Below are 27,516 nucleotides of genomic sequence, written 5' to 3' on the forward strand. Positions count from 1 at the left end.
ATTATTGTGTAAAAGAGGGAGCATGAGAAGATCCTCCAGCATGATAAATGGCCCTTGCAAAAGACCTCAATCTCTACTATCCATTAAAAGTGCAAGAATCCTGTCTTCTTTGGAACTGATTGTCCAATTCAGAAATTGGCTGATATAATAATTAGATTTGTACTGTTAACATATAGGCAGAATGCAACTCTTGTCTTTGTTCTTGTATTAGTTTATGTGATGCATTGCAAGAAACATATACCTGAAAAGAAATGGGAGTACCTATTAAGTTCTGGAGTCAGTATAAGGGGCCACAAAGGCATCTCATGGAATACTAGAGTTGGAAGGGGCCTATAAGTCTGTTCAGTCCAATGCAGGAATTCACTTCTTCCCTCCATTGCAAATTATTTCAGCTCATTTCCTATTGTTTTCTTGTTTCTCATATGGGTGACATAATATGTATGGTTCAATACTGGTGTAAATTACTATTTTGATACTACATAAGAGTCTTGTGGGATCAGACCAAAGCCCCATCTATACATGTCCAGCACCTGTTCTCACATTTGCCAGTCAAATGCCTGTGGGAAGCTCATAAGCAGGACCTGAGTGCAAGAGCACTCTCTTCGGATTAACACTGCAAATTAGTTCAGCATCACAACCAGTGAAATAATGTATCCTGATTTCAGAATATTCCTGTAGTCGCATGCAAAGCCTGCATGTTGGAGAGAAAGCATCTCTGGACTGGGCTTCTGTTTTACGTGTTGGCCACACGCACGCACAGTGACTTTGTTATTTGGGGGATGGGGTTTGGCTTTAAATGTTTTCCCCTAGTGCATATGTGAAATAACTAAAATGATAAGAATCCTGTTGCTCATAGAAGATCTGGCAGCTATCTTAGCAGGATGAAAATCAGAAATGTAGAAGTGGGAATGTTCAGTACTGTGACTCTCATATAGGGAAATGGACAAACTGTTCTCAGTCTTCAGGGTAGGCCTCCTGATGCCTGGCTACTGCCATAGCAGTGGTCCAGGCATTAGGAAGGAAGGAAGAGAGAGTGCCTTGCTATCTAACCTCCTTCTCAGTAAAGCAGCAGCTGTAGTTGTTCTTGGGTAGCGTTGGGGTGACGGATTATATGTGAATGAGTGAGGAAGGGAGTAGCAGAAGCAGACAGGCAAGTGGATGGGTTGCAGTTGGGGGTAAACCAGGACCCAGAAAAGAAATGGCCATAATGCTCTGCTTTTATTTTAAGTGGAGCATTCCGGGATTGTTATTGTGGATGTCATTATAAAAAGACTGAGTGGAGATCTGGATTTCTCTCTGAAATAATTTTCATTGGTGATCTGCATTATTCGGCAGCTCTTGCAGAAGTCTTGGAGTCGCTCACCAGCCTCCTGAGCAAGTACGGGCCAGGCTTGAGGATTAAGAAAGTGCAGGAATTCCTTCTTGCCAATGACGTTGATGTGGAGAAGTTCAGTATTCAGCAAGGCTACAACGATACACTGGAATTTTTGGAGTATCAAATGCCGGAGTTAAACATCAAATACAAAGAGGACAGACTCAGTTGTGTGGTTCATCTTCCTAAAGGTACAGGGCAGGAAACTGAATTTGATTTTTTGGAGGAGAGGGCTTGTTTCTAGGTAAAAAATGTAGTCTGGGTATGGAAGTCGAAAGCTGTGATTCAGCACCTCCTGTAATGATATAAGAAGAGCCCTTCTGGATCCAACCAAAAGTTCACCAAGTCAGGGAAAAGAAAACTGTGGTCTTCCTGACTGTTGGACTCCCAACTCCTATCAACCTCAGGCAGCATGGCCAGTGATCAAGGATAATAGGAGTTGTAAACTAGTTACATCTGGAGGGCCACAGGTTCCCCATTCCTGATTCACTACAACAACTTATTTCCCACAGGGGCCAACCAGGTGCTTCTAGGAAGGCCACAAGCAGGGCATGAAGTTTGTAGCCCATCAGATATTGACTAAAATGTAAAGGAAACTCAAAGTAGAAGTAAGAAGTTTAAGAACTGAACCTCTGAGCCTAAGCTGAATACAGAGCCTACACCAGTTAGCATGTGATATTGTAATGATTCAGAGTTGCCTCTGAGCATTGTATGGGGGCCCTTCTTTCTCTGAGAACCAACACACACACCTCAATGCTTGCTTCCCTGTTTCTGTTATCAAGCAAGGTGTGTGTTTAATTATTTTGAAAATGCGATTCCTGACTGATTTGGTTGGATTTTATATTTTTTCTATAGATGTCTCTGCACCTTCTAGTTCTGCTGGTAGTGAGAACCTTGTGGAAGAACCAACGAACCAGACATCAGGTAAAACAGCAAGTTGCTTTGAGCAATTCTGGTGTGTGTGTGTTTACTTGGCAATAGCTGGTGTTTTTTAAAACTCAACAGGAGGCCTCATCTAACCTACTGCCCAGATCTCTGGTTTGCAGTGGTTCTCCCAAAGCCTTTGCTAATGCAACTTCCTGAACTCGTAGTGGCTGACAGGATATCCTGTATTGGCTTATTTCGAGCCTACCCTTTCTCCTTCTCACACCCTCAGAGTCTCAGAGGGTGTTGTCGTAGTACTGGGTTCCATAGGTATGAGAACTGAAGCTGTTGCCTTCATTTCAGACCTATTAGTTGCCTTGGAGCCAATTCGGAACGTCCTTGACTGCCACCCTGAAGGTCTGAAGATGAAGAAGCTAAAAAAGGACCTGAAAGAGAAACATGGATTTGACCTGGAGATGTTCTGCTTGGAGCTGGGCTATAAGGATGTGATGTCCTGCCTGCGGGATATTCCTGGGTTGATTCTCCAAAATGGCAATAAGACCCGGAATTGTGTTGTCCAGCTTGAATCACGTAAGACCAAGACTGAAATGTCACTTGTAAGGGCATCCCGCTCCTTTGATGGCTATTAGTTGAGTGCCATTCTCCTTGTTGGCATGAGCCTATGGAGTGGCTTGTTGGTAGGGTTGCCATATTGCCTGGTTAGCTGGGTTTTACCCGGATTCTTTGCATGACACCCAGCACCCGGCTAGCCCCTTAGGTGGCCCGGATTCTCACCTTTAATTAAAAAAAAAATTAAGTTTCTAGGTGGTCCGGTTCTCGAGATATACATAAAAATGTCAGCCACCCCCCGACTGTTAAATCTTTCTTTAAACAGTACTGTATACAGTACTATAGCACTTCGTAGCTTTAACCCCGCCCGTTCAGCATTGCAGCCAATCAGAGAAGCCAGGATTGTTTCAGTTTCATTGACCTGAGGCAGTATCTAGAAAACAAAATGGTGGTTCCCCCCCCCCCCCGTTTATCTGAAAATCTCATAAATTGGGTAAGTATATACATTTCAGTTTCTTTTCCTCTTGTCTGCAGGAGTCAGATCTTGGGCAGTGTTTTGAAAACCTTCCCAATACTTGCTTTTTGTAAAAGCAATGCTAATCCCATATGTTGCTTATCACTTGAGGTTGCATTTCTGTCCCTGTTTGAGTAGGCCCCACTGAATACACTGGGACTTGCTTCTACCTAGGATTGCACTACAGGTACCAGAAATTTACTGTCACCCTAGCACAACAAATCAACTTTAAAAAACCAAAAACAGACTTTTTGCAGTTCAGAAAGTGAGGGGAAATACATTTGAAAAGTGTGGGATGAATGAATGAAAAAAGGGAAGATATGTAAATGGACCACAAGGTAATCAGGATGAACGCTTGTTGTCATATAATCGCCCTGTAAACAAATCAGAATGAATGGTCAATATTTATTTATTTTATTATTTGATTTATATCCCACCCTTCCTCTGAGCAAGAGTCATAAGAACATAAGAACATAAGAACATAAGAAGAGCCTGCTGGATCAGGCCAGTGGCCCATCTAGTCCAGCATCCTGTTCTCACAGTGGCCAACCAGGTGCCTGGGGGAAGCCCGCAAGCAGGACCCGAGTGCAAGAACACTCTCCCCTCCTGAGGCTTCCGGCAACTGGTTTTCAGAAGCATGCTGCCTCTGACTAGGGTGGCAGAGCACAGCCATCATGGCTAGTAGCCATTGATAGCCCTGTCCTCCATGAATTTGTCTAATCTTCTTTTAAAGCCGTCCAAGCTGGTGGCCATTACTGCATCTTGTGGGAGCAAATTCCATAGTTTAACTATGCGCTGAGTAAAGAAGTACTTCCTTTTGTCTGTCCTGAATCTTCCAACATTCAGCTTCTTTGAATGTCCACGAGTTCTAGTATTATGAGAGAGGGAGAAGAACTTTTCTCTCTCTCTCTCTCTCTCTCTCTCTCTCTCTCTCTCTCTCTCTATCCAGTCCAAGGAGGCAAACAGAAGACCTAAAAACACTTTAAAATATCATAAAAACAGACCTTAAAATACATTAAAACAGTTTGTGTAAATAATAAATATATTTGATAGTCATGCTTATATAAAAATATTTCTTCATTTATCATATTTTTGGTTTTTTGTTAGGAATCCTGACTGGTTGTGAGATGCTTAGTTTTCTGCCTTACTCATAGGAATCTTGTTGTGGTTGGTATGGTGTTGCATTTAGGAAAGTGATACTGCCTTTTGTGTTGTTTTTTTCCTATTTGCATTTCACTTATCTTTAACCTCACTCCGTTACAGCCATAGAAGCAACAGCAGCATATACAAGAAAATTAACTCCCATTAGTGATAAGAGTAAGAATTTATAATTATTATTTCAATTAAAACAAGAGGCTTATCAATACTTTGAAGAGGACCAGATATTTGTTTTCTTTCTGAGCCCAGGACTGGGTCTTTCGTGATGCCCAGTGGGGGGGGGGGAGCAGGAAAGTAGTCAATAAGACAAACATCCTGGCATTGGTAATCTAATTAGCAAGGTATGTGTGGAGTTGTTGCACACTTCCAGGCCCAGTTTCATTTTGATTATGGAGGTGGAACCTGTGTAGATGTGGTTGATCAAAGGGAGAAGAAATTTTGAGTTAAGCAAAGCTCTGCTTTTATAAAACCTAAGAAACATACAGATACTTTGAATGTCTTGAGTGCCTGCACCAGTGGAATACTGGAGGAACTTTTAAAACTTGCTGCAACAGTATTTAGAACTGAGGATGTGGTGTGAAAGACTCCTTTTCCTAACATTTTGGCTTCTTGTTTTCAGAGCTTGGAAAAGTTACTTTTTTGAACTACAACTCCCATCAGCCCAATCCAGTGGCCATGCTGGCTGGGGCTGATGGGAGTTGCAGTTCAAAAAAGTAACTTTTCCAAGCTCTGCTTGTTTTTCTCCACCCACCACATCTTTGAAATATATCGTATATGGTTAACCTTACTGCTGCCCTGACAAACTTTATGTTTGTTGCTATTTTGTGTTTTTATTATGTTTTTATATTGATTGTATTTTTATTGTTTTTATTATATTTGTAAGCTGTGCTGAGCTCTGTTTTTAACAGCAAAAGGGCAGGATATAAATCCTCTTAATCAATCAATAAATACTCCATAGTGTTGGAAACTAGAGTCTAGGCATTTAAGGCTGAAAATGTTGCTTTAAAAAAAAAGATTTCTCACATCTTTCCCCAGTTTTTGGTGGTAATTCCTAGGCACAAAAACAAAACAACTGGACAATCCAAATATTAATATGCAAATAATATGCAAATAATTTGCATAATATGCAAATTAGCCTGCCCGGATTTGTGGAACTGGAATATGGCAACCCTACTTGTTGGGGAATAGGAGGGCAAGACTGAGCTCGGCGAAGTAGTTTTTGGCAGGAAGTAGCAGCAGCGAGGTAGGTTTTGCCATGTAAATCTTTCCAGCCTGTTTGGTATTTCACCAGTCCCACATGCTTGGTTTTTCTTTCTGCAGTTCCCATTTTTTAACCTGAGCTCAGTGGTGATGTGCAAGCTGGATCTCTCTTTTATAACCCAGCAAAGAAGCACTTGTAAGGCCTGCTGAAAGGGTGCAAGCCAAGACACTGATTGTTGTATGACATCTTAGTGTGTGTGCAGAAGGTATGGGTCGTAGCCTGGCTCTCTTTATGTCCCTTTGCAGGTTGCTCTAGCCCTGCTCCTTCCCTGGACACTGATTTCTCTGTATGCAGCTCAAATACCACAGCCCAGGAGCTAACAAGAAAGAAGTCCGGTAAGGCTGGCTAAGAATTCTGGATATGTTATATCTGCAGTTGACAAATTTATTGCTTGGTGGCTACTAAATCCCAACATGGAGTTAAAATTGGACTGTGATGCCCTTCAGAAGTGTCTGAGTGAAAGTACTGGGTTTGAATGACGGGTGATGGGCCGCGTAGCTGACTTCCTTAGGGAGTATTCCCCACCCCTGCAACTCGTGGGCTCTAAGACTTTCCAAAAGAAGGATACTAGACAGATTGTCTGCCATGTATCACGTTAGTCTGTACAGGCCTCAGGAAAACTCACAGAAAAATGCCACTGCTTGACCTGTGAAGTAGCTTAGATCACGCCTGGGAGACGATAGGGCAACTATGGTCAAGGTTGCTGACTGTATGAGGAAAGATTACAGGCGCTGTTGATGTGGCCTTTCTGATCAAATGGAGTGGTGGTTTTTCCTGACTGACTCACCCACATAGCTCACCTTGGGTTATCAGCCTCCTCTAGCCCAGGCAGGAAATCTCTCTTGTTAATTTGAATGCTCCTCCTATCCCTTTCAGCGTCTCCTCAGTTTCGATTTCTTGCCAGCCCAAGCAGACGTCTCTCCTCCTTCTCCATCTTTTGTTTCTGGCTTCGTAGTAGGCTTTAGTTGGTTTTTTACCCTCAGCTGTTTCTCTTATCTCTATTCGGACTTTATTCCCTTCGCTTCACTTAAAAAAACAAACTTTGCTATTAGGCTTTGTTGGTTTTTCCTTTCAGGCATTTTTTCTCTATTTAGCCTTTCCTTCTCTCGCTTCACTGCAAACACTCTAAAAACCAGTGTCTTTCCTGCCTTTTTTGTTCATTCTTTTTCTCCCTCCTCCCCCGTCTGTGGGCCTGGCAGGAAAAGTGAAAGAAGCAGCCTCTTCGCAAGAGGAGCCAAAGGATCCAAGCTGAAGAGGCAAGCTGAGCGCCCGTTCAGGGCTGTTGCCTTGGAGCTGACTCAGACGAGTTTAACCCAGCTCTTCATCAAAATTCAAGGGGGATTCTCCCTGAGCTGGAGGGCAAGGGGACGCCTCTGTGTGAGCCGTTCCCCCCCCCCCCTCCAACGTGCGTGAGCTGGCACGGAGGCATTGCCATGGATGAGAAGAGGGACGCTTCTGTGTGAGCTGTTTGCCCCCTCCCCCCCGTTCCTTCCAAAGTGAGTGAGAAGACATGCAAGGCATTGCCATGGAACAAAGGAGGGATGCCTCTGTGCAAGCAGTTTACCCCCTTCCTCGCCCCCTGCCTTCCAACTTGAGTGAGTATCCCTTCTCTATCGCAGACGTGGCAAGCGTTGCCATGGATGACCACCAGAGGCTCCCAGTGGACCATGCGAGTCAGAGGCCTTGTAGGCCTTCATGCGTCTGAGTTCTTTTAGCCCCTTTCCTCCACTCCAGCGGGTATGGAGGGGGCACCCCAGAATGCAAACCTCAGACCTTCTTTGCCTCCAGGCTTTGTGAAGGCCATTAAACAGGCAATTGGTAAAGCAGATAGCTCACAAAGGCATAAGTCTAAAATGCATGAAAGATGCCTGCCTTTCAAGTTCCTCCTCCTCTCCCGCCCCTGGCCACAGTAAGTAAGCTAAAAAGGCACATGACAAGGCCAAAAAAAAGCTAAAAGCAAGTCCCCTGACAACTCACATTTGTCTCCAAGGGACTATCCTCTGCTGATGATATCTGGCAGAGTGGCGCATCAGGTAATAAACGTGCCCTTCCCCTTTCTCCAGTAGCAGATCAGACAGTAAGCATTCCACAAGTGGATCTTACCGACCCAGTGGCTAATACTCCAGATTTTTTCTGTGCTCTCTGAAACTGCTCCCATTGGGGTGCTTGAGAGGGAAGAGGGGCAGGGGAGTTCCATGTCTGACAAGGAAGGGGATCCAAACCCACTCCTGAGTCATGCCTTTTAGAAGTGCAACATTTCTCCCCCCCCCCCCGTTATTTCATAAGGCCATTTCTACCATTTGGTTATGAGCAGCCTTCAGAGGAACCACTCCTTAAAGGGGCAGCGGGTCTCCCTCCCTTGGAGATTTCATCCAAGACCATTCCACTACCTGAATCATTAAAAAGGCTGACCATAGCTGAATGGGACACCCCCCCCCCACCAGCAAAAAGTCTGAAGCCTATGCCAATATTCATTATAGATTGGAACTTGGAATGGAAGAATTTATTTGTTTTCCATCCATGGTTCAGCCACTTATTTATCTTCATATTGGGATTTACTTCTAAATATACAGATGGGTCCTACAACAACCAGGGGAAAAGAGGTGGGGTTTGCCCTCAAACTGCAATTATGAGTTTGCCAACTTTGTTTACTGGTTTGTCCCCCTATCTCCTTGTTGGCCAGGGCTTCCCGTATGAAGCTTTCTCAGGGAATGGCTGATCCAGACATGGACGCTGACAAATTATTCACCAATCTGGTTGCTAAGAGGGCCCTTGGGCTAACTTATTGGAGTGTTGACAGTACTTCTTGTAATAATCTGTCTACAGCTCCCTTTAACCTGTTTGGGGAAGAAAATTTGAATAAAATTTTAGTAGAGATGAAAGACAAAAGAAGGTGATGCCTTTGGCCACAAAACAGATGATAAAAGCACTAATAATAATAATAATAAAATTTTATTTCTAGGCCGCCTATCTGGCCGAATTAACGGCCACTCTAGGCGGCGTACATAGACTAAAATATAACATAGAGTAAAATATAACATATAATACAAAACAAAACCCCAGTAGTCTATAGACATCCCGAGCAGCAGGTTCACACACACATACACACACATGGTCTGTGGCCCCTTCAGCAGTTGCTGCTTTTGTAGCTGGAGAGAGACAGGGCCCCACCCTTCCAGGCCAGGTGGAAATCAGCCAGAAATGCAGGGAGCAGGTCTTGCAGAAACTCACACAGGTAGATGGTCTCTGGCCCCTTCAGCAGTTGCTGCTTTTGTAGCTGGAGAGAGACAGGGCCCCGCCCTTCCGGGCCTCTTTTTATTTTGTCCACAAAGAGGAGATTTTCGTTACAGGGATTGTCATGGACAGAGACCAGTTTGAACCAGATCATATTTTTCCAGAAATCTAGCCTTTACCAATCCCAAACCTGGACCCAGCCAACGCCGGCAGGGAAACAAGCTCTGGTGCCAGGACCCAGGAGGGTGGGGGCAGGCTGAAGGCTGCAGGACTTCACTCAGGTCTGGCAGCAGCGGACCTCATATACATGGGTAACACACATTGTGACCCAGGGGCTCAAACTGGAATTCTCCTCCCTTCCACACCATCACTTCTATCCCACACCTGTCCCCAAGGATCAGACTGAGGCTCACAACATGACTCAACAAATAGAACACCTCCTATCAGCGGGAGCAATAGAGCCAGTTCCAGCGGGAGAGTTGGGGATGGGGCTTTACTCCCACCTCCCTCTAGTCCCCCCAAAAGTGGGGGTGCCTGGGCAGTTGTAAACCTTTGATCACTCAGTCAGTATGTTCTATACAGGGCATTCTGGATGGAAATGTTAAAGTCCATCACGGAGGTATGGCAGTTATGAGACTTCATTGCTTCCATAGACCTCAAGGAGGCTTATTTGCAGGCCCTAATTTTTTCCGGACCATCGCAAATTTCTCTGCTTTGCTTATGCTCAAAGACAATTTCAATTTTATGCCCTTTGGCCTTGCTTCAACACCTCGAGGTTTCACCAAGCCCATGATAGCATTGGTGACATAACTCAGGCAAAATAAAATACACAAGACGACCTTTTGATCTGGTCCCCATCACTGCTTCTGGTACAAAGCTATATTCCGCAAATGTTGCTCTGTCTGAGGACTCATAAATTCCTCATCAATGCCGGTAAGAGTCATTGGGTTCATCTAGGAGCTTTGATAGACACCTCTACAGGGATTATTACCCCTGCACCAGATACATAGCCAAGATCCAGGCCTCAGTCCAGTCTCTCATAGTACACAGATTTGCAGACCTGATGAACCAACAGGTGCATGGCCTCCTGATAGCTTGTATGGACCTAATTCCGTGGGCCAGAGCTCATACCAGACAGCTACAGTGGCCCCTGCTTCCCCACTTGGATGCAATTGTAGCCAAAATACACAAGTCGATCTTGCTGCCTGCAGCTCTCAGACAATCTCCCCAGTGGTCATTGCCTCTCAGACACCTTCTGAAAAGAGTTCCACGCCTTCCCCCCCCCCCCAGCGAATTCTGGTCATAACATAAATCGGTTGGAGCTCAGGGCAGTGACCATTGCCCTCAAACACTTCAGGCACATACTCCTGCACAACCACATATTAATCTTCACTGACAACATTTCAACCAAATGTCATTTCAACAAACGAGGATTCAGCCCTCACGCAGCCAGCAGGGTATCATAAAATGAGCAGAACCCAATTGGGCCTCTCTGACAGCACAACACATCACAGGGGAGCTGAATGTGACAACAGACTTCCTCAGCAGGCCTCAGATTCTCCTGGGGGAATGCACTCTCAGCAACAGAGCATTCGAACTGTTCCAAGTCCATCTGAGGTATCCAGTCCTCAATTCCTTGCATCTTATCTGAAGACCCTTGCTTTTACTCAAGGTACCAGATTTCATGAGTAGAAGACACAGATTCTGTCAACATTCTGTGGCCTCAAGAATTCCTCTTGGCCTTTCCTCCAGCTCTTGTCCTTGTGAAGGTACTTCAAGAGGTCAGGCCAGAACAGTCAGAGAACATTCTGGGTCCTCAATGGCCCAGGAGGCCGTGGTTGTCTGAAATCCTACATCTAGCATTATCTCCTCCACTACCATACTGTCTCTCCACAGATCATCTCACGCAGCGTCCCAACAATCATCTAGATTTCGGATGGCTCATCCAAGCTTCGTGGAGACTGACTGGCAGATTCTCTGCTAAGCGAGCAGGCATACTCTAAGCAGCCATCCAGACAGTCTTTCACTAACAGGATTTATGAGACATCATGGAAAGCCTTTTCTTTTCTTGCAAAAAAGAAAAGAAAAAACATGGACTTTAAGAAACTAGTGATTCCAGTCACTTTGTCTTTTCAGGGACAGCTTAGCCCAAGAGCTTAAGCTCAATTCCTTGAAGCGTCAAGTAACGGCACTGTCATCAGTTTGCTCCGGGCCTGGATGAGTGGTGCTCTCAGGCCACCCACATGTTAAAACAATTTTTAAGAGGGGCAACTCTACTTTCTCTGCCCATGATTCACAGGATTCCTTCATGGAACCTAAACAAGGGGCTCAACGCCCTTACTAAATCCCCTTTTAAACCACTGGCCTCTGTGTCACTATGACTGCTACCTTTTTAAGTAGCAGTTTTGGCGGCTATTATTGCAGCCAGGAGAGTGGCAGAACTCAGTGCTCTGTCCATCCAGGCTGATCTCTGCATTTTTTCATGCAGACAGAGTAATATTCAGGACAGTCGCACCTTATATTCCTAAAGCCAGCCAGTATTACCCTTCAGAGGTCTAAGGAACTGCTGCTCCCTTTCTTTTCCCCTAGCCATCACTTTCATCTGAAAAGTTATGGCACAAATTTGGATTTGAGGTGGGCACTTAAAATTTACATTAAATGCACAAAGACATTTAAGTTTACCACTTGATCAGAGCCTCTGTTGTGTTGGCTTATGAATCCCAACTGCTTAGGGCTTCTGGTCACATTACAGTTCATTCCGCCAGGCAGCAGCAGCTTCTGCAGCTTTAGCCATCAACACCAGCATTGCAGAAATCTGCAGAAAGCTGGGCAGTACCATTTACATTCACTAGACACACTATAAGGTGGACGCTTACGCTTCTTCTGAAGCGGCCTTTGGATGTAGTGTCCTTCAGTCAATATTTCCTTCATAGTGGGCGGACCTGCAAGTTCCCACCCTAAACAGACTGAAGCTTTGGTAGGTCCCAAGGTGGGCGAGTCTGTCAGGAAAATGGAATGTTGGTCACTTACCGTGAAGGGTCTTTTTCTGGCAGACGAAGCCCACATAGCCATGCCTCACCCTGCGCTTATCTGCTCACTCTTGTCAATGCATAGGTTCTTCCTGTTAGGTTCCATGTTTTTCGGGCACTGCCTGGTTCTGTGTTAATGTTTTTCTAAGGTTTTACTCCACAGGTCCACACAGTCTTAGGGCTGGGCCAGAAGGGAAACTGAGGACATGCTGAGAGGGATAGGAGGAGGAGCATTCAAATTAACAAGAGAGATTTCCTGTCTAGGCTAGAGGAGGCTGATAACCCAGGGTGAGCTATGTGGGCTTCGTCTGCCAGAAAAAGACCCTTCACAGTAAGTGACCAACGTTCCTATCTCTGCTACAGATGGCTGCTTGAGGTCTACTACTTTAAAGAAGGGCGTAATATTTCTATAATATGGGCATGGCTTCTTGCTCAATCTGATACCCAAGACAAACTGTGAGCTAAAGTTAAGGTTCTGTGTCTTAATGCTCGTGGTTTGTCTGGGGGTTCTAAACCATGAACCTGTAGCTGGACACTCTGCTAAGCCAAAGCATAGTTTAGCTTACAGTGTGGCAGCGGCAGGACTGGAGGAGGAGCGAAGTGCAGCAGTCTTATGAATGGAAGCTCACATAATTGGTTGGCTTAGCATTACGTGCAAACGGGACTGTTGTGTGATGTCTTGTCTTCCATTCTGTCGCATTGTTTTTGCCATTATTAAAGGCTGTCGCGTCACTATCCTGTGCTTCAAGTATCTCTTCAAGAGCCACCTCAACAATGCATTTCTTTGAAGTATCCCAGCTTTGTTTTAATATGTTTTTCCTCTGGTAGGTACCTCCAGCCCTACTCCTTCTCTTGACTCTGGTTTCTCTGCCTGTAACTCAAATGCTGTGCCCCCAAGTCTGATCGGAAAGAAATCTGGTAAGGTTGTGTTTTGGACTCTTAAATGTTCTGGCTAACACAGTAGCATCTGGAATTCAGTCTGTAGGTGGCTTGTCCTCTCCATTTTGAATTGGGACTCCCCTCAGTTATGTCCGTGCATTGCTTATTAGTCATGCTTGGCCTTATCCTCACTCTTGTCCATTTAACATACATTTTAACCACTCTAAATGTAGGTTGCTTCTCATCACAGAATTTGTGGTTTACAGAGGCACCTGCAAAAATTGCAGTTGCCAATTTGAGACATCACAGATGCTGTTCTGAAATGGGTGCCCTGTTAAGAGCAAACTTGGTGCCAACAGTCAAGCCCTTGGAATTGTTTCCCTCCGAGAATAGAATTCTGACATTCCCAACTGGGATGTAACAGCCTCTATGTTAAAGATGTACTTGTCTCTAGGGCTGTCACCTGCCTAGCCCATTGTGGCTTTCCATCAAATTACTCCACAGAGCTGCTGCACTTAGCACATGACTTTTGACAATTTTTGAAAAAATGAAGCAACAGACAAAGCACTTTTAGCAGTGGAGGAGTCCAGAATGTCAGGCTCCCTTTCCACTTTGCCTACCTAACTATACTTCAAGTGGGGTGATAAATTGCCCAGTCTGTACTTTCCCGTGACAAAGCCAAGTACAGTTGATAATGGAGCCAGAGCTCCTCAAAAGCCAACACTGTCGCTGCAGAGTAGGTAGGTCAGCATGGAAGAGGGCAGTTCCGTCTCCAACTGCCAGAGATGAATATTCTGAAGCTAGTTTGTAAATGTTCTGTCAGTTGGGGCCATGTGGGAGGAGTAGCCCACTTCAGAATGCCATCCATCCACTTGAGAAGGAGACTACATAGCAAGTGCAGTGTTCCATTCTCTACCAAACTCGGTGTACTGTTGACAGAGGAGTTGTGCTATAGGCAGCTCATGCAGCATGGCGGTTGGCAGGCCAAGCAAACTTCAACTCCACCATGTGTTAACAAGGTGGCCTGCCTTATTCTTTCATGGAGCCCCAAATTGCAGCATGATGGTAGCTGCAATGACTTGCCTTGCAGCAGAAGTGGGCAGCATTTCTCCCCCTCTGCGTTCTCTTTGGGCCTCGTGGTGGTGGTTGAAGTAAGAGCCAAAACTGGGGGAGAGGGGCTCTTTTTCTTCTCGTTCTCACCCCCTTCTCTGAAAGTGTTTCAAGGGCTGCATACAGTTGGTCCAAGGGCTGCAGGTCTATCCTGGTTGTAGGATTCTTGAAAGAATGTACGTGAAGCGCTTTGAACCCCCTAAAGTGTGATGTGCTAAGTATTATTACTGTATGTAAGCAGCAAAGTTGCTGATTCTTTCCCCCGCCCCCTTAGTTTAAAGAATCCTTCTGTTTTAAGGCCTTGGTCCTTTTTCAGTGGTAAAGTGCATGCAGATGGTCCTGGGTTCAGTCCTTGGAATCTTCAGTCAGAACAGAGGAATCCAATGTGGTGGCCTCCAGTTGTTAAACTACAGCTCCCATTGTCCATGGCCAGTGACCATGCTGTCTGGGGCTGAGGGGAGTTGTAATCCAACAACATCTGGAGTACACCATTTAAGCTACACCTGAGTAACAAAGATTGGATAGCATGTGATGTAAAGGAGTACAAGTAGTTGAGCATAAGCCCAGTTGTTCCATTGAATATTGTCGATACCACACTTTTCAAAATACTTCATGGGTATTTTTATAGGAATCCATTTTTCCTCCCAACTTCAATTTATTCCTCTGCAGAGAAGGTGATTTTCCACAGCCCCACGTCCTCCATATTCTGAGAAGCTGACAGCACCCTTTCCATATTGAAATATGACTTCCTTTTCAGACCTGGCAGCTGCCTTGGTGCCAATCCTAGATGTTCTTGGAGGACACCCCCTTGGTCTAAATTTAAAGGCACTGAAGGAGATCCTGGAGAAAAAACATGGATTTGATTTGGAGAGTTTCAGTCGATATCTGGGATATGAAGATGTCATGTCCTGCCTCCTGGATGTCCCAGGGCTTCGTTTTGCTTTCACAAATGGTGAGGGCCCCCACAATTGTGTGGTTCAGCTTCTTTCGGGTAGCCTTGGTCTTTCCTCCGTTCCTCTTCATGCTGGTTCCTCTTTGACCCACTGGAAGACAGAGGTTTATCCAAAGATCCCGTCTCAGGAGTTAACGGAAACAAAGCCAGGTGAGATGTCTCTATCCCTGTGAAGGCTCATAACATGTTTCTTATTGTAAGCATAGGCATTTTAAATTTGTGGGAGCTTGATTACTGAACTATATTGTAGCCATATTCATACCTCTACATAAATTGTATTGATCATAGTGTTTATGTTACTTTTTGGACAAACTAACAACAGTCAAATGCTTACAGTACAAAGGACCTTATAAGTGGCAGGTGTCTGCCATGTTTGGTGAAGGGTCCTGAAGCTGTTCAATCTATCAGCATGTTCCAGAGCTGTTCTGAAATTCTATGGCATAAAGATGTCTACATGTTAGAAAAATAAACTCTCCCGCCCCCCCATATAGTAGAGATATATTGGTTTAATTTGTGTTTTACGTCCCATTGAAATCAATGTGACTTAAGTCTCATTTATCTCCATGGGAACTAAGAGCAAAGAACTTGCAGCACAACCCTTACTATATCTATTCAGAACTAAGTCTTGTTGAATTTAATGTGCCTCACCCCCAAGTAGGTGGGCTTAGAATTGCAGCCAACCTATAACTGGACCTTTATCCAGAATTAAAACTCTCCTAAAGAGCTCTGTCACTCCCAACTTTCTGGAGGTAAGCAATCAGAAAGTCGCGTGAACTCTTTGTACAGGAAGTTCCAGAGATAGTGGTGTCCCTGCTAAGCAAGCTCTGATGCAGATCCCGAGGTTTTGTGTGTTTTCCCACATTAATCCTCCTACTTTGCTCCTCTTCCAGCTTCCCAATGCTCTGTTCCATCCCAGTTCAGTTCTTCTCTCTCCTTGGACAAGGAACAGGCTGTTAGCAAATCAAAAACTTTGGATCAAAAGTTGGAAAAGAAATCAGAAAAGATTGCATTTTGACTGAAGGATTCTGGGTCCAGGTACAGAGAGAGCACATGCATGTGGCTAAACTGGAAATCAAAATTCTCCTTTGATTGCTATGTTTCACCACTGTGTGAAGGCTCTCCCTGAAATCCTGTTGAGCCCTGTACTGTGTCGCTGGGACACTGAAATGGTTAAATGGTACTTTTGAATTAACTTAAGCCCTGAAATTTGATGTACAAATTTAGTCCTGCACAAACATTTAGTGTTCTTGCAGGATCAAATTTCTGCATCAAATATCAGGAATTTAGATAATTCAGAATACAATTTCAGCAATTTCAGTGCTGGAGTGAGTAAATGGATATATTGGTTGGTGAGACCAAAGTATTTTTCAATATAATCTCTTAGTCTTCTCATTTTAAACTACCTTGGGGCATTTGGGTAAATTCATCGTTTTTCATTAGCATAGGCAGAGGGGGACAGATTCCCAAGAAATCAGTCATGTATCCAGGTACAAAAGGGTTTTGCAAGCTTTAGGCTTCAAAACAACTGAAATTGTGTCATCAGAGCAACCAAACCAGTGGCAGTCAGCTCACTTGCTGGCAAGAGTATTTAGGCTCACTGTGACATCGGAGAGGATCAACCAATGGTATCAAGAGATACAAAAGCTGGAAGCAAGAACAGAGGAAAAGTAGAGCAAAATTTAGGAGGAAGGTGGAGAATGCAAAGCAATTAATAAGAAGATTGTACGTGAGATTATGATTCTAGTTTACAATACCCTTTCTGAGCAGCTTAAAATTAGGATATCAAAATAAGAATAATATTTTTTAAAAAATCCATCATTAAAATACAGTGCATGTGTTTAGCAAAGAGACAAGGTCAACACTTCCTTATCTGAAACTTAAGTCTTCCTAAAGTTCTCTCTAGTTAGCTATTTTTGAAGCACAGAAGTGAGGAATCAATGTGGATTCCCTCAGCCAGCAGCTCCAGAGATGATGCCACTACTAAGCAGGCTCTGGACCTTTTTGTGTCCTCGGATAGTGTCATCACTTTCAGGAAAGGCTCTTCTGACAGTCCTATTATGTGGTTTATTTTGCTGTGTTTGAATATATGAATGCAGGTGGTCCTTCATATCATCGAGGTAAACTTCTCGAGTAATCTCATCTAGATACTGTAACTTTTTTTTAAGCTGCCCAACAAGATCGGCCACACAAGGTCTTCTCTCAGTCCCGCCAACCAAATCAGCTAAGTTGGTGGGAACTAGAGAGAGGGCCTTTTCAGTGGTGGCCCCCACCCTCTGGAACTCCCTCCCACAAGATCTTCGGCACGTCTCTTCCCTGAATATGTTCCGCAAGGCCATAAAGACCTGGCTTTTTCAACAGGCTTTTGGGACTTCTGGGGAGGCTTAATGTTCTTATGTTTGAAATACCTCCTACTCTGTATTCTGCTGTTATTATAATTTATAATTTATATTGTTATAGTGTATTTTAGTGTATTGTATTTCGCTGTATTTACTATATGTACGTCGCCTAGAGTGGCCATTGGCCAGATAGGCGACACACAAATTAAATTTTATTATTATTATTATTATTATTGTGTTACTGAGAGGACCTATTGCCTTTAGTGTGTAGAGGCACAGCGGTTGTGGGCATCCCATTTCAGTGCCTCCTATGTTTACGTTTAACAGAAATTTAAAATCTGATTAAATTTGTCTTGGTGACCATGAGGGCTAGTAACATTTTTAAAAAAAGAAATAAAATATGGAAAATTTGAATTTGGTGAGCTTGGCTGCTAAGGCATAATATAGCAGCTATGTCTATATTCCCAGTGTGGCTGAAGTTATGCAGATCCTTAAATCTTGTGTGTCAATTCCTATGCTTCCACACATTTTTCTCCCTGCTTCTCTTCTGTTCCAGCTTCCTGCATTTCCACTATGTCCCAGTCCAGTGCTTCTGTCTCCTTAGACTTGGAACAGTCTGCCAGCAAATCAAAAACCCTGAAGCAAAACGTGCTTGGAAAGAAGCCTGGTAAGGATGCATTAAACCAAGGGTCTGACCCTCCTACGTTCTATGACTTCCTATGTACCTATAATACAGACACACGAGATGCTCTGGTTGAGTAAATGGTACATGCAGTGGTAAAACAAGCACAGTTGGAAGCTATACTGTCAAAGCTATTTGCCGATTCAGACTGTAGGGTGCTAAATAATGTTTCAAAATTTAATCAGAAATGTGTATAATGTACCAAAATTCACTGTGAAGGTAACCTAGATTTCTCTGAAAAGAATAAACTCTCATTTTGTATAATTCTGTATTGTCATGGGAAAATAGAAAAGAAATACAGAAATTTTGTTGATCCCTGCAAATCTTCAGTAATTCTTCTTTGATTCTCACCGGGCATTGCTAACACACTTTTAACTCAACTTTGCAGCCATAAGGGTTAGAAACGTGTTGCATTTCTTAAAAATGCTAAGATTCTTGAGGCAGTCTATGTAACTTTTTATGTTTCCATGGAATCATGGTGTGCATTGCCCTGACTTTAATTAATAGTTTAGTAGTCAGAATGTCATATTAGATCTGAGGAAACCCCAGGTTTAGATTCCCCCTTAGTCGTGAAACTCACTGGGTGGCCTTGGGCTATTCTTGATCTCTCTGCCAAACCTACCTTACAGAGTTTATTGTAAGGAGAAAAATGATGAGGGAACCATGACCTCCTTGGAAGAAAGGAGGTAATAAATACATAGGGTTGAATCAAGGTTTAGTCATGCTTAAGAGTTGTTTGATGTTATATGCCTTCAAGTCGATTACAACTTATGGCGACCCTATGAATGAGTGACCTCCAATAGCATCTGTCATGAACCACCCTGTTCAAATTTGTAAGTTCAGGTCTGTAGCTTCCTTTATGGAATCAATCTGTCTCTTGTTTGGTCTTCCTCTTTTTCTACTACCTTGTTTTTCCCAGTATTGTTTTTTCGAGTGAATCACGTCTTCTCATTATATGTCCAAAGTATGATAACCTCAGTTTCATCATTTATCTTCTAAGTTAATTGTGACATGGGCCTGATAATCGATTAATCCTTTCACTGCAGAAGAATATTTGCCTCTTCCCAATTGGTGATGCTTCCAAAGTGTATTGACATTTTAAAGAAAAATTGTAGTAAGATTTGATTCATCTTGGTGCACAAGATTTTTCTAAGCTTTATTTAATAGATTTAGAATCTTCAAAGCAGTTTACAATGTTCATAAAATACAACAGATGTGTCAAGAAACACACACACACACACAAACCCCCCTGAGTGAAACAGCCAGTCCCCCTGGAACAGATGCTGGCGCCTAATGTTCCTTCCCACAGGATAGTTGGTGTCTCTTGGTCCTGTCTTTGTTTGCTGCTGCCTACCTTGCTTATGCTAATATGAGTTTTCTCTCCTCCAACAGTGCTGACAGAAGTCTTGGCATTACTCACCAGTCTCTTAACCATGTACAGTGAAGGACTAAGAGTTAAGAAAGTTCAGGAGCTCCTGCTGGCTACAGAAAAATTTGATCTGGAAAAGTTCAGCATATCCCAAGGCTGCAAGGACACACTGGAATTTTTGGAGCGTCAAATGCCTACGTTTAACATCAGATACCGAGAGAACAGACTTAAATGCGTTGTTCATGTTGGATCAGGTGAGGTTTGGAGGAGGAAAGATTGACTGCTACATTCTACTCTCCTGCAGCTCTGGGCAGGCAACAAGATGTGAAAGCATTTTGGTTCCTAGTCTCATAACCGACAAGCCTTCCTGAGCCAGAACCAATCGGGAGACGAAACTCAAAAACCCCTCCTGCTGCACACTTTCTTCCATGCTGCACACTTTCCTTGGTGTAAGTCTCACTGAACACAGTAGGACTTACTTTTGAGTAAAGGTTCATAGGATTGCATTGTAAGTCACTAGAATTAGATCCTCCTCAGTAGCCTGGAATCTGGTTTAAAAAACAAACTGCCAGATGATATATTATTCCAGCAACCGGTTATTACTGCAGCTTTCATGTGAGTAAAATGCAAGTGAGTCAGTGAAATCACAAGATCGAAGGCACAGCTGCTGTTTCATATTATTGAGTAAGCCTAGGCTCAAAGTGTTAAGAAGGCTCCAGAATCAACCCTAGTTCTTTCCCCCCTTTTTGTCTGACTTAGGAAAAAGCAAAATGAAAAGGAAGCAGCAGCATTCATGTTCATGAGAAAAGTAGTTTGAGCCATAAAGAAACAGTTTGTACTGACTGACAAATTAATTTTCTGAGAGGTTTACAGAGAGTCATTATTTAATGTGTTTGATGAGTCATCTAGTAGTCTAGGAGGTTATCCTTATATCCCACTGTGCTTACATCATTGCATAATGGTTAAAACTTAATTTGCTTAATAACCAAAGGTCACCATAATTCACATTATTCCATAATAATTAACTTACTGATACGGCCGTGCTTAATCAGAAAATAGAGACAGGGCACAACATAATATAGATCCAGTCAATTCAGGGGTATCCATGGGGTACTATCTCTGCATGCAGTTTAATGGTATAGTGGGCATTCTTATAAGAATTGCTGCACCTCACATTTTGGCAGTGAAAGGATTGTATAATTTACTGGCATTAATCAGGGCACAGAGCAGTCATCTGAAGCATTGTGGGTATTAACCTAGCCTTCTTTGCAGGGGCATTGAAGCTGTGGAACTTTCTCCCAGAAATTTGCCTTGCCCCTTTCTTTGCTTTTTGATGCCAAGTCACAGCAGCTACCTCTTCTTGTTTCTCATGCTTTGATCACTTGTTACTGATATCTACAGGTATCTTAAAACCCTGGTAAACATATATAACCCCCCCCCCAAGCCATACCTTGTTTAACCATCTTGGGGAGTTATACTGGAAAGGTGCTTTACAGACTTTTTAAAATAAATGTCCTCCATCGACTGACATAGCAATAATGACCTTCTTCTTCTTTCCTAGAATTTGGTTGGATCTCTAAGCCTTCTTTCACTATCTGTGATTCCTCTGTGAATAAATCACAGATTCGGAGCCTGCCTGCTCCGGCTGCTTTAGTGTCTCCACCACTATATGATGGGCTCCACACAAACTTGTGTGTCCCAACTACCACATTTCCAAACTCTCCATCGTCTCAGGAGCCTCGCAGCACTTTGTCAGGTAAGGCCAAGGATTCCTCCCAGCCTCTTGCCAGCATTCATCCCCAGCAGCCAAGGGCATGCCAGTCTGGTGGGCCATTGTCATTTGAAAAGGAGCAGCATCTGCTCAGTGCCCAGCTGCCAAGAAAATCCAACTTGACCAACGTCCAGCCCTCTAAGGACCTGGAGGAACTGAAACATCAGGTGGCCCACATCCTGGCCTTGCATCCTGAGGGCTTGTCACTCTTCCAGTTTCGTGCCGCCTACAGCACTGCCTATCAGCAGCACCTGCCACTGGGCAATGCTTCCTCTGCTAAACAACGCCTGCAGGAGATGCCTGATACTGTTTGTCTGAAGGGCTATGGGGTCCAAACATTGCTACTGCCTGTATCCTCTAAAGTGTTGCCTGTAAAATCTGGTAAGTGCTTTTCACACACAGTGGCTTTGTTTCATTCTGTTGATAATGTTTATATTACTTGTAATGTATATATAGTTTAAAAATGAGCCAAAAGATTTCCTATGAATAGCAGCTAGAGTCCCAAACTTGCCCTCCTCACTCTTCCTAATCTGCAACTTTACACCTTGAGAACTCACAAGGTGTTGTGGATAGATCAGCAAAGAGAAACCCATCTTGGAAGGAGTTGTTTCTTGGGGGGTGGCAGTGAAAGAATAGAGAATATATCACATATAGCCTTGTGATGTCCTAGGAGTGGCCACGGTAGAGAAGATGGCAGACTGGGCTAAACCTCTTGAACCAGTACCATTGATATAGTTAGTTCTGCTGGATTCTAAGTTGAAGACATCTCCTTAAACAAAGTATTAGGAACATGTCTGGCTCTGTTGTAGGCAGTGAAGGCTGAACAGCGGTCAACAAAAGTGAGGTGAAAATTATATTTAAGCAGCAATTGTCAGCTGCTCAGTTTGGCAGGAAATGGAATATTACTGGATGAAAAGACATGACAACTTTGCCTTGAGTCTGTTGACCATGATTTGTGTGTATTTAACAGAACCACATCTGGGACTTAGGTTGTGTGCCCTCATTGAAGTTCCTGCTTTTGGTCACAGGAGGGCTCTGTGTTCATTAGATTATTTTTTCAGTGTTCCATGTGAGTGATGAGGAGTTAGCCAGGCAAGGGTAGGTTAAACTCCCTTTGCTGCCTTGGCCAGGCAGGATCACATGACATGGCAACAGAGTCCAGTACCTCCCCCAGCCCTGTTTGTTTGTTTTATTTAATAGAGATTAAAAACCTCTAAGTGTTACTGTAAACCGCCCAGAGAGCTTCGGCTATGGGGCAGTATATAAAATCAATCAATGAATCAGTCAAGCTGTGTGTTAGTGGCTCCTGCTTCTCCAAGATCAGAGCTCTCCTGTTTTACTCTTGCTGCTTACAAGTTGATCTTTAGTCTCTTTTTCTTAGCTTACCTCTCACCTCAGTTCCTTCTCACTTTCTTCTCTTTTGATCCTTCTGCAAAAATAAAAATTACAAATAAAAAATTAACTGCTTTGTCCCTTTGGGGCAGGGACATACTTGATGGTGGAGCATCTGTCTTGCATGCAGAAGGTCCTAGGTTCAATTCCTGGCTTCTCCAAGTAGGCCTGGGAATGTACCCTGTCTGAAACCAAGGGCAGCCACTGCCAGTCAGTGTAGACAGTGCTGAGGTAGATGGACCAAAGATCTGACTCTATAAAGCAGCTGCCTACGTTCCACTTTGACTCTTGTTTTCTGCATTAGCTCTTACATTTCTGTGAGCAGCAGGTTAACAGCTCTGTTAGCCTGATAGCTTGGTGCTTGCATAGCATGCATGTGAGGGCTAGCATAAGCCTTATCCCGGTGCATTCAACAAGGCTGGCATCTGTATCTGTAGCCTTTTCTGGCAATGTCCCTTTGTAGCAACCTGGGCATTAGCTTGTCCTTTAGAAGACATTATAAAGCTGATAAATATGCCTCAGGCGCTGTTGATTTTTTATTTTTTTTGGTGGGGAGGGGTAGTTCAGGAACAGATGCTTCCCGCTTCTAAGTCAGCCATCCTACGAGATTCTGCCTGGCTTGTTTCTGCTCAGTCACAATGAACAGGATGTTGGGTACTTACTATGAATAGACCATCCTCATACTGAGCAGGAGTTAACTCGCCCACCGTTTGTCGTCGGCTGAGTGGACAAAGGCTCCAGAGAAGAGCTAGTCAATTTATCTAGCTGTGCCTTTATTCTCCGATCAGTGTTTGCATTTGATTCTTTCTTTCTCCATGGAATTATTTTCTCTAGTTGAATTCCTCTTGCTTGGACTCAACAGAACTGAGACACAGCAACAGGGTTGGGGAAGATACTGGATTCTGTTGCTGTATCACATAATCCAGCCTGGCCTAGGCGGCAGACGGAGTTAATCCACTCTTACCTGGTTTACTCCTGCTCATGCTTAGGAAGTTCCATTCACAATAAGTACCCAACGCCCTATTTCCCAGTCTTTGCACATGAGGCTTCAGGGAGGGCCCACGTGTCTTCCTCTCCTCCCTCTTTTGCCCTTGTGTTTCTAACTTCAGTTGTGATCCATCTCCTTTTAACAATAATTATTTGTGTCTTTTCAGATCAGCCTGTCTCTTCCAAAGTAGAAAATGCTGCAGTGGTTCCTGGTCACTCACTGCCTCAAAGTGTGGCAGTGGCTGAACCAATAATAGTTCTCAAGCCTTCCCCTCTTCCTAAGGCACCAGGGCCACCACAGCCCCACCCCATTTCAGACCATCTCAAAGAGCTAGGTGACAAGGACTGCTGCATTCTATCCAAGGGTCAAGCTCCGAGAATGCCAAAAATGGTACCTTCTCTGCAAGAGCATGGGAGGGCCACAGCCGATTTACAGGAACTTTCAGGCCAGGCTGATTTGTCTCAAGTGGAAGAACCTGCAGGTGTCCTTGGCCCCTCTTCACCTAAAATCAAGCCAGTGGTTCTCAAGTCTTGTCTTAAGTCTGGACTTCCCAAGGCTGCGATGTTGCCTGTCCCTCAGCCCTGTCTCTCTCTCCTCCAATCTGCTGAACAACTTGGATCACGGGGCAGCAAGGAAAGTAGTCCTTCTCTTGGGCCTCCACTCCAGAAAACACCAAAACCAGTAGCTCCTATACAAGAGCATGTGAGGATGAGGCCCAAGCCAGTCGGCAGTCCCAAGTCTCCTGTATTTCCTGCAGATTCCCAGACCACAGGATGGGGTGAGAATTTGAAATCTGACAGCCTTGGCTCAAAGCCTGCACACCTGGCTAACCCTTGGTTTTCTAACCATAGTGTACCACCTCCCTCCCACTCTCAGACTGTCTCTGCCAGTTCAGGAGCATGGTCACGGCCTGTCACATTTGTTCCCTCGAATTCTTCTCTCTATCCAGCAATATTTGTACCAGATTCTGTAAAAGCCAGTGGGATCCAGTTTCCAAAGATTGCACCACGCACCCCATCTGCCCAGTCTGTGTCTCCAGGCAGACTAGCTGAGCAAGTGTCTCCCACCCAAATTCCTCAACGGAGGCCCCATGTTTCTGCAGTATCAAAACTTGATCCCTTTTCTCAGAAGAAAGTACCATCCAGAACCATAGGGTGCCCCCACAGCCCAGCTCTTGCCTTCTCTGCAGTATCGCTACCTTCTCAAAACCCAGCCTCACTCCACCCAACCCAATCCCAGGCTGTCCACGAATCAGAATATTACCACCATTTATGGTTAGATGGTCTGCAGCACAGTTCTGTTCCTGTAAAAGATAAGAGCCCTGTGATCCCATCTTTGGACAAAGTACCTTCTAAGCCTCTAGCATCCACATATTGGGGGCCATGCGATGATGCAAACTCTCCTGTAACCTCCCCAGGCACACTGTTGCTCAGTTCACAATCTGCTTCCACCAATGCAACACAGCCATCGTCTTACGCTACCTACACTCACAGCAGTAATTCAGATGTTCTGCCCTCTGAATCTTCAGCCATTTTGCATCAGCGACAAGACGTCAGTGTGAACTCTGCCATAAGGTCTTCGAGCACACGACCGGCAAGCTCACCACTTTCCCCTCTGGAAACCACCACCACCCCATCACAGCAGCCCTTCTATACCTCTTCTCGAATCAGTAGTAATTCCAGTGCTCTGCTTTCTGAGCCTAGGGCTCTTATGCATCAGCGACAATATGTTAGTGTGAGCTCCTCTGTAACCTTAAGCACGTGGCCAGAAAAAAGCTCACCACCTTCTCCTTTGGAAACCACTTCCACCCCATCCCGGAAGCCCTCGTATACCACCGCTCGAATCAACAGTAATTCTGATGCTGCGCCTTCTGAGCCTCGGGCCATCATGTATCAGCGACAATATGCTATCAGGAGCTCCTCCACTCCATTCCATCAGTCCTATGCTTTCCACGGCAATAGGGATTATGGTTCTCCTAGCCAAAATAATCTTCCCACAGAAGCTGGAAAGCAGGACAGTCCTTCTGTCTCTTTGACAAGAAAACAAATGCCTTATTCGTCTCCTCCCCAGAATAGCCGTCCTCCCAAAAACGATAATAAATGCATTATCTTATAATAGCAAGCATTAAGGAAATGTTCTGTGAAATTGTTTGCACATCAAAAAATTTTTTTGGGGGGTGGCATGGCAGATGTGGGTTCTGAATGCATACACTCAACACAAGCAAGAGCCCCCTGTGCCCAGCCAACCTTAATTGACCACCTAATACATCCCAGGTGTAGGGAATTTTGGCTTGTGCCTGGATGTTGGCATTCCATTCATGGGAGTATTGCAGTGTTAACTCATGAAACTCCATTCAGTGGTGTAGTTTTCTCTCTGTTTCCTGTGCTAAAGCATAAAAAGGAAGTGCAGGAAGATCTTATGGGGACAGACTGGTCTTGAATCCCAAACTGATAATAAGCTAAAGCAGGTTTGTTTTATGAATGAGGACCTATAGTCAGGTTGGTGTGTATACTTTGCTAAGCCAACATGATGTAATACTCTAAAGTGTCACACTAGGTTCAAGTTGCCACTGAACTATGAAGACTTGGTTCAAACTGCCCTTCAGGTACGAAGCTCAGTGGAAGATCTTGGCCCAGTCCCTCTCTCTGTCTAACTTGCCTCGCAATGTTGTTTTGAGGATTTTTCTTATATATTGCCATGAACTTGTAGGAAAGGCAAAGTAAAAATGTAATAACAGAAGTAATTTATGCTTAAAGAGGATCAATTCTGTGACTACATTATGCATATAAAGCAAATTGCACATAATCACCTACTTTGCATAATTTATCTGTTCATGGTGAAGGGCAAGCAGCAGAGTACTGATTCCTTACAAGCCTAGTCAGCAGCTCCTTTCAGGCTTCTTGGGATGTTTATTGGGCATGGACTACACCCTTCCCGTGTGATCATTGCAGCAATATGGACTATAAACATTTTAAGAAACCACTTGAGATTTTCAGGGTACAAAGTGGGATCTTCAATACACAGTTTTAGCTGAAAGGCATGCCTAATGGAACTCATTAAAAAAGCCTGTTGCATAAACCAAAGGGTGAGTAGCATCAAACACACTAGTCACTGAAAGGAATTGGTGGTTGTGTAGCATCTAATGCTTGTTTTTAATCACTGAAGAAATTTGAAATAGTTGCATGAGCTATAAATGAGAAGTCTCTTGGACTGTAGATCTGAAAAGACAGTGTGGATTATTCTATTCCAGAGGATCCAGTGGTAATGAAATAACTGATACTGCTCTTGTTAGCAAAGGCTGTCTTGGTTATTAAGTGGTGTGGTAATGATGCCCCTTCTGAGGCAAGGTTTGCTATGCCTTTTTAATGGAGAAATTGACCTATCAAAGATTGGTGTATACTGGAAATATTTAGGAAATCTCGATTCCAACTTGTAATTCCATCTAGATAAACCACTTTTAAGCATGGCAAGGCCATCCCAATAATTTGTTTTGTATTTTACTGGTCACTGTGATGTCTATTAGAGCAATTGTTTTTGGCTTTGCTCTATAATTTTTGTTATAATCGTTACTGGATTCATTTGTCTCAAACTCAGGAATTAATTGCCCTCCCCCTTTACAATTATTTGCAATTATTGTATTGCAAACTGAAATCTTATATTTGTTAGCCTGTGGATTTTTTTTGTTGCTTCCTAAATTATAATAAAGCTGCTTGTTTTTGACAGAAAATAAATGTCATCTTTGGCTTAGGTTTCTGGATTGGTCACATTTCTTTCTGTTGCTGTGTCTTGTTATCTGTGCTATGTTTTTGTCTAGAGCTGTTTACACATCAGGAATATTCGAGGGTGAAGCACTTCTCATACTGCTCACACTTTTAAAATGCTTTCTATTCAATACGGCAACTCCCAAAGCAGCTTACGAATCAATATTTTTAAAAGATTGATACATAAAGCACTGTAGTGTCTGCAATGGACAGAGCACTACTTCTATGAGGTTTAGGCTGTGTCTTTCGACTAGGTGTGAGGAACCAGTTTGAT

General features: G+C 43.8%; 1 protein-coding gene across 5 annotated transcripts in view; it reads left to right on the forward strand.

The window, feature by feature from the left end:
• The window catches only part of LOC133367295 (uncharacterized), a 38,736-nt gene extending 11,507 nt beyond the window's left edge, over window positions 1–27,229 (forward strand). For all 5 annotated transcript variants that reach the window (XM_061591392.1, XM_061591394.1, XM_061591393.1 and 2 more), the window contains exons 6-15: window positions 1,336–1,563; window positions 2,228–2,296; window positions 2,600–2,827; window positions 5,985–6,074; window positions 12,831–12,920; window positions 14,749–15,093; window positions 17,836–17,946; window positions 19,354–19,584; window positions 20,892–21,482; window positions 23,648–27,229. In XM_061591392.1, coding sequence (XP_061447376.1) covers window positions 1,336–1,563; window positions 2,228–2,296; window positions 2,600–2,827; window positions 5,985–6,074; window positions 12,831–12,920; window positions 14,749–15,093; window positions 17,836–17,946; window positions 19,354–19,584; window positions 20,892–21,482; window positions 23,648–25,596 — 3,932 coding nt within the window. In that variant the 3' untranslated portion in view covers window positions 25,597–27,229. The remainder of the gene's footprint in view (window positions 1–1,335; window positions 1,564–2,227; window positions 2,297–2,599; window positions 2,828–5,984; window positions 6,075–12,830; window positions 12,921–14,748; window positions 15,094–17,835; window positions 17,947–19,353; window positions 19,585–20,891; window positions 21,483–23,647) is intronic.
• Window positions 27,230–27,516: the final 287 nt, after the last annotated feature.

Source organism: Rhineura floridana, chromosome 11, assembly GCF_030035675.1.
Source record: "Rhineura floridana isolate rRhiFlo1 chromosome 11, rRhiFlo1.hap2, whole genome shotgun sequence".
NCBI classification, from domain to species: domain Eukaryota; kingdom Metazoa; phylum Chordata; class Lepidosauria; order Squamata; family Rhineuridae; genus Rhineura; species Rhineura floridana.